The sequence below is a fragment of the Dysidea avara genome, chromosome 5, assembly GCF_963678975.1.
Source record: "Dysidea avara chromosome 5, odDysAvar1.4, whole genome shotgun sequence".
NCBI classification, from domain to species: domain Eukaryota; kingdom Metazoa; phylum Porifera; class Demospongiae; order Dictyoceratida; family Dysideidae; genus Dysidea; species Dysidea avara.
Genome location: NC_089276.1, coordinates 27,690,573 through 27,703,695, shown reverse-complemented (window position 1 = coordinate 27,703,695; position 13,123 = coordinate 27,690,573). Strand labels below are relative to the sequence as shown.

The 13,123-nt window shown below is 38.4% G+C and overlaps 1 protein-coding gene across 1 annotated transcript in view; it reads left to right on the top strand.

The window, feature by feature from the left end:
• Window positions 1-13,123, top strand: part of LOC136256021 (uncharacterized) — a 54,453-nt gene that overhangs the window by 21,736 nt on the left and 19,594 nt on the right. The window contains exons 18-24 of the mRNA XM_066048932.1: window positions 1,337-1,483; window positions 1,535-1,741; window positions 1,793-1,933; window positions 11,070-11,276; window positions 11,333-11,605; window positions 11,700-11,960; window positions 12,012-12,122. Of these exons, the coding sequence (XP_065905004.1) occupies window positions 1,337-1,483; window positions 1,535-1,741; window positions 1,793-1,933; window positions 11,070-11,276; window positions 11,333-11,605; window positions 11,700-11,960; window positions 12,012-12,122 (1,347 nt within the window). The remainder of the gene's footprint in view (window positions 1-1,336; window positions 1,484-1,534; window positions 1,742-1,792; window positions 1,934-11,069; window positions 11,277-11,332; window positions 11,606-11,699; window positions 11,961-12,011; window positions 12,123-13,123) is intronic.

Genomic DNA, 13,123 nt, shown 5'->3' with positions numbered 1-13,123 from the left:
ACAGTGCAGTTGATATTGTCATACCTTTTAGCTATCCTCCTTTACCATAGGCCTTCAGTCAAGATTCTCCACCATAAGTATAGGGCTTCCATTTACAGGCACACACATAATATTGAACCAATATATTGGAATTCATGTGTTGGTAAGCTGTTCTACATTTTTAGGAAATACACACATGTAAGTGAAATTAGTTTAACGATTTTTATGTACTGCTACTTGTCAACTAACTGGCAAAGTTTCATGACTACTTGCATTTCTAGATGCATTAGCTGTGACAAACACTAACGTACGTTTATTTGTTGCAAAATTTGTGTGTGTTTGTGGTAGCTATGCACTGGAGTGTAGCCAAAACCCAGGTCTGAGCATGGGCACCAGCAATTGTACACTACAAAACATCAGAATCAAGATACTCTAATAGGACAGTCACCCTAATACACCATGTACCCAAGGAAATAGTTATTCACTAATAGTGGCCATTCTAATAAACTGTTAAAGCCAACCTCCAATTCAATTTCAGAAGGTAGATGGTATATGTATTTAGCAGAAAACAATTTAAGACCGAAGTACTCTAATAGAGCAGCCACCCTAATACAATCAACTGAATAATACAGTACCATAAACAACTCTTAGATTTAATCTTAAAGGGCCTAATTTTCAAAACTTTTCTGGGGGCATGCACTGCTTGTAGCTGCTTGCAGAGTTTCCTGCCAAATAAGATAGAAAATCTGAGCAGTTGGACGAGCGAAGTAGTATCACGAGTGCTCACAAAGGGGTGGTGGGGAGGGCAAGAGATAGACTTCAAAATGGACGATTGGAGTCCGGACACGAGATTACAGGGCTGTGCTGGCTTCTTAGTGGCTGATATGTAGCAAAATCAACAGAAAAAACGTCTGGCCAACATTAACAGGCCATCAACCAGTAAACCACTGATTCTTGCCAAGCTAGGTCCTCACAATGCCAGAAACCACCATTTGAGCTCTCCACATCACCCAGAAAAGACATCTGTTAAAACCAGCCTCGAGTAGTTTGAGTAGTACTGAGGGTCAAAACTAGTAGTACGATAGTGTAGCTATCCACTGGTAGTGTTAGTTTGATTTTGCCTGATGTGCGATTTGGATCGGTTTTGTAAAATCTGGTCACATATTAGCTGTAACACGGGCATTCGGGCTTTGCCTGGTATGCCCTCTTGCCCGTGTTACTGCTATTACATGTGTGTGTGTGTGTGTGTGTGTGTGTGTGTGTGTGTGTGTGTGTGTGTGTGTGTGTGTGTGTGTGTGTGTGTGTGTATGTATAAAGCTAGTGGATAAATATGCATGTGCTATTTATGCACATTTAGTGGCAGCAGTTGACGTAATGTTTACTGAAGAACAACCATGTACAGTACAGGAATCTGGTGGTTCATTTAACATGGAGTTCACACTTGGTGCTATAACTTCCCATGATATTCCTATCATGATCACCATCACAGACATTACTGCTACAGGTAATATATGCTATATTTAATGGTACACTGAAGTCATCATATTTTGGGTAGCCGGATCAGATTACAGAATATCATCACCACTAACTGTTACCATCCCTAGTGGAGAACTGTCTGTCTCATTTAGTGTGGATATCATTGATAATACAGTACAAGAAAAAAATAAAACATTATCTCTGACTGTTGATCTACAGTCTGGTTGTCTTCCAGTGACTATTAATGGTGACCATTCCTTCACTATTACTATCATTGATGATGAAGGTAATGATGTACTAGTATGTTGTATGTATTATTATGTGATTACTCTAATAGAGTTGACTGTTCAGTTTAATGACACTAAATATTTTGGAACAGAAGAATCTGGTTACATAATAGTGAGCATAGATCTACTCGGAGGAACAGCAAGCCATGACTTTAATGTTTCTGTGATTACATCACCTGTGACTGCTACTGGTGAGTAAATAACATTTTCTATATCAAGAAAACTCTTTGGAAATCTACAATTCAGTAGGGATCATATATATAATTAAAAGCAATGTAACAATTTATCATCTATGTACACCTGCAGCTATACTAGTAAACATCTAATTCCTACTTAAGTCACGTACAACCTATCAGTAGTATATCCATGACTGAAGTAGGGATTAAATGATTAAATGTCTAACTGCAGAAGCACATATATCTACCTTGTTTTATGCTTTTTATGATCCCTCCTAAATTTCCAATTTTTGCTTACACTTGCTTGTTCATTTTCGTTTTTCAAAATTGTGACCGGATCTGCAAAAACCCGGCACAATCGTGCAAGCCAAAATTTACAGTATAAAGCATTGAATACAATGGAAGAAATAGGGCGTCACTATTCAGTGGACTGGACTACTGGACTGGAACACTGGACTGGACTACTGGACTGACATATTTTTGGTTTTTGCACATTCTATGGTTGGATTTACGGAGTCTTGCTAGTAAGAACTCTTTGGGCACCTGCAGCCCACTTCTAAACGCTTCTAAACACTGAAGACAAACAGTGGAATATGCGAAAACTGTCTCTTAATAATTTCGCTACTGTTCATTATGCCACTATACAACACTTATTCCTTACCTGGTGTGTAGTAATGCTGCAGGCAGTGCAGGGAATTCCGGCAGTGAACGTGACAGCAATAGTTAACCAGCAATCAACTAGCCAGTAGACAATATCCTTCAAGATATATCCTTAGAGCAAGCTTGAGGAGCAAGCTTGAGGAGCAAGCTTGAGGAGCAAGCTAGTCTCATTAGTCTTGCTCTCACTAGTCTCGCTGTTTCAGTGTAGGGGCTTATCAAATAAAGATTATAAGTGCCCATGCTGAAAAATCTCTAATTGGTAAGTCCCTGCACTGACTAGAGAGGTCTGGCCAAGGATATCTCGAAAGGTTGTCTACTGGCTAGTCGATCGCTGGTTAACTATTGCTGTCATATTCATTTCCCTGCACTGCCTGCAGCATTACTACACACCAGGTAAGGAATAAGTGTTGTATAGTGGCATAATGAACAGTAGCGAAAATATTAAGAGACAGTTTTCGCATATTCCATTGTTTGTCTTCAGTATTGAGAAGTGGGCTGCAGGTACCCAAAGGGTTCTTACTAGCAAGACTCAATAAAACCAACCTCAGAATGTGTAAAAACCAAAAATATGTCAGTCCAGTAGTCCAGTCCAGTGTTCCAGTCCAGTAGTCCAGTCCACTGAATAGTAACCCCCGAAGAAATATTTGCATATTATTGAAAAAATTCTGTAAAATTTATAAACGTCTTTTTCATAGTGAAAGAAGGGACTAACAATAAAACCTGGATATCATCATATTTGCCTATTGGAAAATCTGTGTTTCGTTGCAGTAGACCCAAGGATATGCATTATGAGAGTTTGTTTATGTTACGTCAAAGCAATCATACGGGATCAATTTTCTTCATGCATTTCACCTTTTTATGCAATGGAGAAAGGCACTAAAAGGTATGCTTACTGTACAAATTGATTTTTCTGTTGTTGCTACTTTGTAGGGCTGTAACTCTGAAAGTTATTGGCATATGAGGCTGAAACTTTACCAGATGGTACACTTGGCTAAGTAGATTATAAATATCAAGACACACGGTAGTGTGTCGTGCGGCCCAAGAAGCCGGCGCGCCACACCGTGAGTATATTTACAAGAAGAAAGTAAACGCGATTTTCACACCTTTGTAGCTCCGTGATTCCTCAACCGATTGAAACCAAAGTTGCTACAGAAGTGCCGGCTAGGTAGGGGAGTCCACATTCCAAATTTGAAGAAAATCGCTCCAGCCATTTCCGAGATACGAGCGGCCAAAGTTTGGGTTTTGTTTCTTCGTTTTTTTCTTCTTCTTTTCGCACACTTTGCAAAATCCGAAATAAAACACGAATGCGTGCTCCAATCGGGCTGAAATTTGGCAAGGGCTCATTAAGGCGAACCTCAGTACCCAGTTTGGTAGGAATCCGATGAACATTCACGGAGTTATGACCTATTATTTGCGTAAAATAAGGTCGAAGGTCTGTCACGCCCACAGGGTAAACCGCTTGAAGGAATGAGCTGAAAATTGCTATGTAGATGGAGTAACTATCGTAGGAGTGCCTTTTTGTGGTTTGAAAGGAATCCAGTTAAATGCCATCGAAATACAACACAAAACCCAACCTGTGTCACAATTACACGATCGATTTTTATGAATAAAAAACTAATAGTTTTCACGTCTACCAGGTAAACCGCTTAGAGTAGTGAGCTGAAAATCGGTGTGTGGCTGGAATAATTATCATAGAAAGTCCATGCAGTAGTACAGAAGAATCGGATTACAAACCACTGGGTTATGATTCCACAGCCAACTACGTGTAGCATATGCGAGATCGAGATACTCTAATAGAACAGTCACCCTAATAAAGCATTCAGCTACGTTTATAACTTACTCCATTATAGAATTATATTACATTGCAAGTTATTCTGTAGGGAGTTCAGCTACATACAGTTAATCTTATAGACAATTCAGCTACAAGCAAGTCACTCTGTAGAGAATTCAGCTACAAATATGTTGCTGTAGAGATTCAGAACATTATAAGTCACACTGAAGAGAATTCAGCGATAAACAAGTCACCTTGTAGAGAGTTCAGCTACAACAAGTCACTCTGTAGAGAATTCAGCTACAGACAAATCACTGCGTAAAGGGTTCAGCTACAAAAAAGCTACCCAGTAGAGAGTTCATCTTGATCAGCTACAAACAAGTCATGTTCAGCTACAAGTAACTCACTCTGTAGAGAGTTCAGCTACAAACAAGTCATTCTGTAGTACAAACAAGTCACCGTGTAGCTGGAGAGTTCAGCAACCAATCAAAAAACCACTCTGTAAAGAGTTCAGCTATACAAACATGTTATAACTCTATAGAGAAAGTTTTAACTCTATATTGAGATCAGCTAGAAACAATTAGTCATCCAGTAGAGAGATCAGCTACAAGACATCACCTTATAGATAGTTTAGTTACAAAAAAACCACCATGTAGAGAGTTCAGCTGCAAACATATCACCCTGTAGAGAGTGCAGCTATGAACAGATCACCCTGTAGAGAGTTCAGCTAGAAAAAGTCATCCTGTAGAGAGATCAGCTAGAAGGATCACCTTGTAGAGAGTTCAACTACAAACAAATCACCCTGCAGATAGTTCAGCTACAAACAAGTCACCCTATAGAGAGATCAGCTAGAAGAAGTTACCTTGTACATACAAAGAAACCATCGTATAAAGAGTTCAGCTGCAAACAAATCACCCTGTAGAAAGTTCAGCTACAGATCACCCTGTAGAGAAATCAGCTAGAAGAAATCACCTTGTAGAGAGTTCAGCTACAAAGAAACCACCATGTAGAGAGTTCAGCTGCAAACAAATCATCTGTAGAGAGTTCAGCCAGAAACAAGTTCACCCTGTAGAGAGATCAGCTAGAAACAAGTCACCCTGTAGAGAGATCAGCTACAAAGAAACCATCCTGTAGAGGGTTCAATTACAAACAGATAACCCTATAGAGAGTTACTAGAAACAAGTCACCGTGTAGAGAGATCAGCTAGAAACAAGTCATCCAGGAATTAGCTAGAAACAAGTCACTCTGTAGAGAGATCAGCTAGAAACAAGTCACCCTGTAGAGAGATCAGCTACAAAGAAACCATCCTGTAGAGAGTTCAGCTACAAACAAGTTACCCTACAGTGAGATCAGTTTGAAACAAGAGATTTCAGCTACAAACAAATAAACCTGTAGAGAGTTCAACTATGACAGATCACCCTGTATAGAGTTAAACTAGAAACAAGCTACCCTATAGAGAGATCAGCTAGAAACAAGTCACCCTGTAGAGATTTCAGCAACAAACAGATTATCCTGTAGATAGTTCAGCTAGATACAAGTCACCCTATAGAGAGATCAGCTAGAGGAAGTCACCTTGTAGAGAGATCAGCTAGAAAACAGTTGCCTTGTAGAGAGTTCAGTGACAAAGAAACCATCCTGTAGAGAGATCAGCTAGAAACAAATCACCCTGTAGAGAGATCAGCTAGAAACGAGTCACCTTGTAGAGAGTTCAGTGACAAAGAAACCATCCCGTAGAGAGATCAGATAGAAATAAATCACCCTGTAGAGAGTTCAGCTACAAACAAATCACCCTGTAGATAGATGAGCTAGAAACTAGACACAATATAGGGAATTCAGTTACAAGCAAATCACCCTGTAGAGAGTTCAGCTACAAACAAATCAACCTGTAGAGAGATCAGCTAAAAACAAATCACCCTGTAGATAGATCAGCTAGAAACTAGACACAATATAGGGAATTCAGTTACAAGCAAATCACCCTGTAGAGAGTTCGGCTACAAACAAATCAACCTGTAGAGAGATTAGCTAGAGAAGGTCACCTTGTAGAGAGATCAGCTAGAAGCAAGTCACCTTGTAGAGAGTTCAGTGACAAAGAAACCATCCTGTAGAGAGATCAGCTACAAACAAAACACCTTGTAGAGACTTCAGCTGCAAACAAATCAACCTGTAGAGATTTCAGTTACAAACAAATCACCCATTGTAGAGAGATCGGCTACAACCAAATCACCCTGTAGAGAGATCAGCTACAAACAAATCACCCTGTAGAGAGATCAGCTACAACCAAATCACCCTGTAGAAAGATCAGCTAAAAACACATCACCCTGTAGAGAGTTCAGCTACAATAAATCACCTTGTAGAAAGTTAAGCTATACAAACAAATTACCCTGTAGAAAAATCAGCTACAAACAAATCACCTTGCAAAGAGTTCACTTACAAACAAATCTACCTGTAGAGATATCAGTTACAAACAAATCACCCACTGTAGGGAGATCAGATTACCCTGTAGAGAGTTCAACTACAAACAAATCACCCTGTTGAAAGTTCAGGTATAAAAAAGTCTCCCTGTAGATAGTTTTGATACAAACAAATCACCCTGTAGAGAGTTCAGCAAGATAAAAGTCACCCTGCAGAGAGATCAGGTCACCCTATAGAGAGGTCAGCTAGAAGAAGTCATCTTGTAGAGAGTTCAGCTACAAAGAACAGAGAGTTCAGCTAGAAACAAGTGACCCTATAGACAGATCAGCTAGAAACAAGTCATCCTGTAGAGAATTCAGCTACAAACAAATCATCCTGTAGAGATTTCAGCTACAAACAGATCATCCTGTAGATAGTTCAGCTATAGCTACAAGTCACCCTGTAGTAGCAGAAGTCACCTTGTAGAGACCAGCTACAAAGAAACCATCCTGTAGAGAGTTCAGCTACAAACAAATCACCCTGTAGAGAGTTCATCTATGAACAGATCACCTGTAGATAGTTCAGCTATACAAGTCACCCTTTAGAGAGATCAGCTAGAAGAAGTCACCGTCTAGAGAGATCAGCTAGAAGCAAGTCACCTTGTAGAGAGTTCAGCTACAAACAAATCACCCTGTAGAGTGTTCAGCTAGATAAAAGTCACTATATACAGAGAGATCAGGTCACCCTATAGAGAGATCAGCTAGAAGAAGTCACCTTGTAGAGAGTTCAGCTACAAAGAACACACTCTGTAGAGAGTTCAGCTAGAAACAAGTCACCCTGTAGAGATTTCAGTTACAAACAGATCATCCTGTAGATAGTTCAGCTAGATACAAGTCACATTGTAGAGAGATCAGCTAGAGGAAGTCATCTTGTAGAGAGATAAACTAAAACAAGTCACCTTGTAGAGAGTTCAGCTCCAAAGAACCCACTCTGTAGAAAGTTCATGGTACAAACAAGTTACCCTATATAGAGATTAGCTAGAAAGAAGCCTGTAGAAAGCTCGGCTACAATCAAATTACCTTGCAGAGAGTTCAGTTACAAACAAACCACTTTATAGAGAGATGAACTAGAAACAAATCACCTTGTAGAGAGGTCAGCTACAAAGAAACCATCCTGTAGTTCAGCTACATTTCAAGTCACCCAGTAGAGAGATCAGGTGCAAAGAAATTATCCTGTGGGGAATAATTGACATTTAATAAATATATGTATATAATGTGTATAATTACTATATAATAGAATCAAAAATAGTTGAAGTATTAAAAATCGTCTTTAAGTTCTTTTCTTCTTCCTGTGGTAAATAAAAAAAACAGATGGGTTAAAAAAGCCCCAAAGCCAGCTATAGGCCGGCTTTGCAATATCTAATCAAAAACAGCCAAGCTGTAAAAAAAGGTGCGGCCCCTAAAAAGGCCATGGTGAAAAAAGATGTGAAATCCAAGGTGGCGGCCAAGAAATGGCTGTGATGGTAGGTTAATGGCAAAAATTTTAATTACGACAATTCAGGTGAATTTGGTGCCAAATCCTAGTGGAGGAGGCAACGCAAATTCACCTGAATTGTCGTAATTAAAATTTTTGCCATTAACCTACCATCACAGCCATTTCTTGGCCGCCACCTTGGATTTCACATCTTTTTTCACCATGGCCTTTTTAGGGGGCCGCACCTTTTTTTACAGCTTGGCTGTTTTTGATTAGATTTACTTAACAGTAATTCAATAAATGCGCCACATATCTGGTCACAATTTGTCAGTGCATATAAAGGGCACAAAGGCTTATTATAAAAATTGAATGTTGGTTATTGCATACGCCCCAGTATCTACATTTTTTAGAAACCTGAGGAATGGTACAATACGAAGCCCCAACATAATTATTTTACCATTCCAAAGTCCCTGAATAGGGTAGATACAGTATTCAGATGTGAACAATAACTGCTTTAGAGTACCATACAGAGGGAAACTTTAGTGAATTGCTCCAAACTTGCCAAAGTTTTAATTCACCAATTAGATGTCACGTGCAGAACCACATTGCACGCTGTAAGTCAAATGTCAAATCCTTCAGATGATATAATGAGTTTACCAGAAAAAGTCATGACGCCTTCAAGATCAATAACAAACTGACTGAAATAAAATGTTTTACAGAAACTCGTACGTACAGCATACAAGTACACAAAAATTGGAATTTTCAACTAGAGTAGGGACCATAGCACATCGATAAAAAGTACTGAAACAAGCTGGAGTAGTGCACGATATTAAATCACAGTAAAACAATAAAAAGTGTTGTATCCCTACTGTGCTTTTCCATTATGGTATAGCACAGTAGGGATATAACACTTCTTATCAGTTTACTGTGATTTAATATTGTGCGCTACCCCAGCTTGTTTCAGTATTTTTTTATCGATGTGCTATGGTCCCTACTCTAGTTGAAAATTCCAAAATTTTTTGTGCATATACTTATTTGTTAACTGTTTTGTAAAATAAAATTATTATGACTGGTGAACCCATGCATACCACATCAAAAGAAATAGATGGCGTTGTGCACCCCAGCTAACAATTATCATCTGAAAAGTGAAGCATCCATTACGCTTCGTTGTCAGCTATATTCAACCTGTTACACAGCAGTATAAATCAAGAACTATTCGAAAAGCACCTTTGCATTTAAAGTAGTCAGTATGAAAAATACGGACGATTTCCGTTACGAAGAGAAGCCATCACATGTTACCGCCAATTCGACACTTTTCACTGTCAGCAAAGATAAATGGTACACAAAGGAGAACACTGATAAGTCCATGAAGAATGCATTGTACATACCGCAGTATTCCAAAAGGCACCTCTTGGGCTGAAGCGACATCGAACAGTGAAAATCAAGCCTGTAGCCTTAGCCGTTATCGAGTTACGCTTGTCTGAAGGCATCAGTCAGTCAGTTACTCAGTCAGTTAGTCAGTCAGTAGAAAATTCTGTTTACTAATTTTTTAAATAGATTTTATAGCAACTTTTCGAAAGCATTTCTGAAGGCTTGTTTGGGCTTAGTTTTACCTAACCAACACTGCTTCATCATCATCCAGGAAAGTGAGACTGTTTTTTGGGCGATACTTTTCATGGGCCATGCCCATACCTTTGTGGTCCCTACTTGATACCAGTACAGCGGATTTGGAATTTTCCATATATTTTTCACTTTCAAAGTCTGTAACCAAACAATTAGCTTTTATACTGTAGACCTAGGAAGATTTTTAATGAGCTGGTTGTGTGACAAGCATTGCATGCATGTGCAATATGGATCACCGCAATACAAATCCCAATGCAAGTAAACTGAAATCTAGTGGAAGTGAGTTTGATGATTCGCTAAACTTTATTTTTCCAAATGGTCCAGGATTTCTGGTGGTATTTTGCCAAAGTTTAACCTCGCCTAATTTTCTCTCTATATGTGTTATATGCATGGCTGAGGGTGTTGTATAAAATTTAGTAAATTTTAAAATTCAACAGCAACATGTCAGAAGCATTTTGGTCCCTATGAAAGCTTGGTTTTCCTAACCAATATTGCTGCATAAGTCATCATGAAGGAAAAGTGAGGCTGGTCTCTGGGTGATATTTTATGGCAGTAAAATGCCAATCTTTGTGATCTGTATTAAAGTACTATATGTGTATTTATTGTTATGCGTAAATGTTCCACCCTTTTGAAAGGATTGGTTCCACTGCTTATACCATTTGTTGTAAACAAAAATAATAACTGCAGTTGTGTGCTAATTAATGTATGAGTATATATAATGATAATTATGTGTATTAGCAAGAGTACATAACAACCAACAGTATCAAATGGCATATTGATTACCCTGTGATAAATGACTGCATAAAGCAATGGATATTTCAGCTTATGTTGTCATTAATAGTTGCTGTATTCAGCCACGAAACCAAGTGAAAACACAATAGCATTATATGGTTTAATTTTATAGTTCTAGCACTGCCAGGCAGTTTCCTAAAGGTGTGGCAACACGCCCACTTGTGTCATCACTTTCAAAAGCAAAGCTGGAGTCATCTCAGGTCCTTACTACACTTCTCTTGTACAACAACTGTTGAACGCTTGATTGATTGAATAACCCACAAAATTGGTGGTCACCATGTACACATTTCAAATTACCATTTCACATGAATGAACAATTACTGAAGTATCTGGTGTTTCTCTATGCAATCATTTATCACAGAGTAATACGCCATTCAATAGTCTTGGTTGTTATATCATGTAGTCTTGGCATTAGTGGTATGTATTCGGTGAAATGTGTAGCTGGTGTTGATTATGAAGCTACTCTTTTGACTGCTACATTTAATATTGGAGACATCATTGCTACTGTGACAATACCAGTGGTGGATGATGCTATGGTCGATGAAGAAGAAGAGGAGTTTAGTGTAACTTTGGGTATAATACCTGATACTGGTGTGAGAGTAGAACTTGGTAATGTCAGTACTGTAAAAGGAATAATACAGGATACGAGTAAGGAAAGCTCAACTAAAAAATTAGTGGTGTAACTTTATTCTATTTTTATGCAGCTCGACCACAAATCACTACTCATCCACTCACTAAACTCATTGAAATTAATAATGATTCTACAAATGTTCAGTTTATGTGTATGGCGGAGGGAGCATTATTTTACTACTGGGAGAGAAGTGGACATATTGATATTCCATCTAATGCCACAGGAATACAAACCAACACACTCACACTTGTTAGTGTATTACCTCCTGATGCAGGTCAATACAGATGTGTGGCTGTAAATCAACATGGAAGAAATTTTAGTGATTACGCTATTCTTATTATTGAAGGTATAGTAATGACTGAAACATATTTATTATTGATGTGATGAAAATCATGAAATACAAATTTTTCAGTGGCCACTTAGTTGTTTTAATTTAACAGTACATGATCCTGTGGCAACTATCACATCATCCGGGGAAAGGGTTAATCCAGGACAACAAGTTGTATTTTCATGTTCAGCTACTGGTCTCGGTGCTACTTCATTTACATATGGCTGGTTACTGAATGGAGCTCCTATTAGAAGGGAGACTGAGGAAACACTCAAGGTTGCTGCTTCAGAAGATACGGCTGGAGACTATCAGTGTACTGCTAGGAATCAGTATGGAGGATTTGGCTGGTCAAACTTAGCTACATTAATACTGAGTAAGTGTACAATATAGTTTGTAGTTGTTTAAAAATAATTTATTTTTTAAGATCAATTATGCAGCCCAGTGATAGTGAACTATACTGGATTCAATGTTACATGGAATGTAACACGTGTTGGTGTTACTGTGGAAGTCCCATGTACTGGACCTGGATTAAATGGTAACTATACTGCAATCACAGCAGTTTATTGTATTAGTTATGAGTTATGACTAGCGTAAATAATAGGAGAGAAGGTCTAACTCCAGTATGGTCTATCAAAAGTGAGCCCCACAAGTCCATAGGCTTCATTCTAATTTAGAGGAGTGTTAGTACACTTTGGTTTACGCTTGCACTGACAATTCAATTTAACCTGTTGCATGTGATAAAGTTTTATTAATTATTTAAATAATATTGCCATTTGGACATGAACAAGAACAGAAGGTGAAGAGCTTGCTTGCTGTCTACTGCTACATATGACATCATGAAGCAAGCAAATTAAGGCTAGGAAACCACACAGCAATTTCTTTGTGAGTCTTCCAAGGAAAATCCTTTTGAATTTCAACTGGAAATACTGGCAAGAGGTAGTTACTACATTGTTAGGCATAATAGGTGTCTATGGAGATGGTGTATCCTGGCCATATCATCTTCACTATTGATATTGCTGACATGAGAGTAACAAATGGTGGCAACACAGGCATCCCTGAACTGAAAGCGCTGATAATAATAAATAATAAATAAAATCTAGTGATGGTTCTGCAACTTGGTGTATTCATGAGAGAATAGACAAAATTCCAAGGAAGCTGTTCAAAGTTTCACTCCCAGCCCACCTTAAATGAGTGTTAGCTCACTTCATCAACACTTACAATCATAAGTGAGAGTTTACTATAATAACTGAAAAGACTTGAGGCACTCATTTTGATAGATCATACCGTAGTTAGACACTCTCCTCTCTTATTATTCACTCTTGGTTATGATAACGATAAAAAACTATGGGTGAAGTCAAGGCTCTCAGTGGAATGGCTATCAAATGGTACGGTAGGACCATTTAAGTAGGGATCGGCCTGAAATTTCATGCATTGCCGAAATTCCACCTTTGAAATCATCCTAGGGACATTTTATATGACAAAAATCACCTTTACAGAATAGTACTAGTCCATATATTAATTAATTAATACAGCATT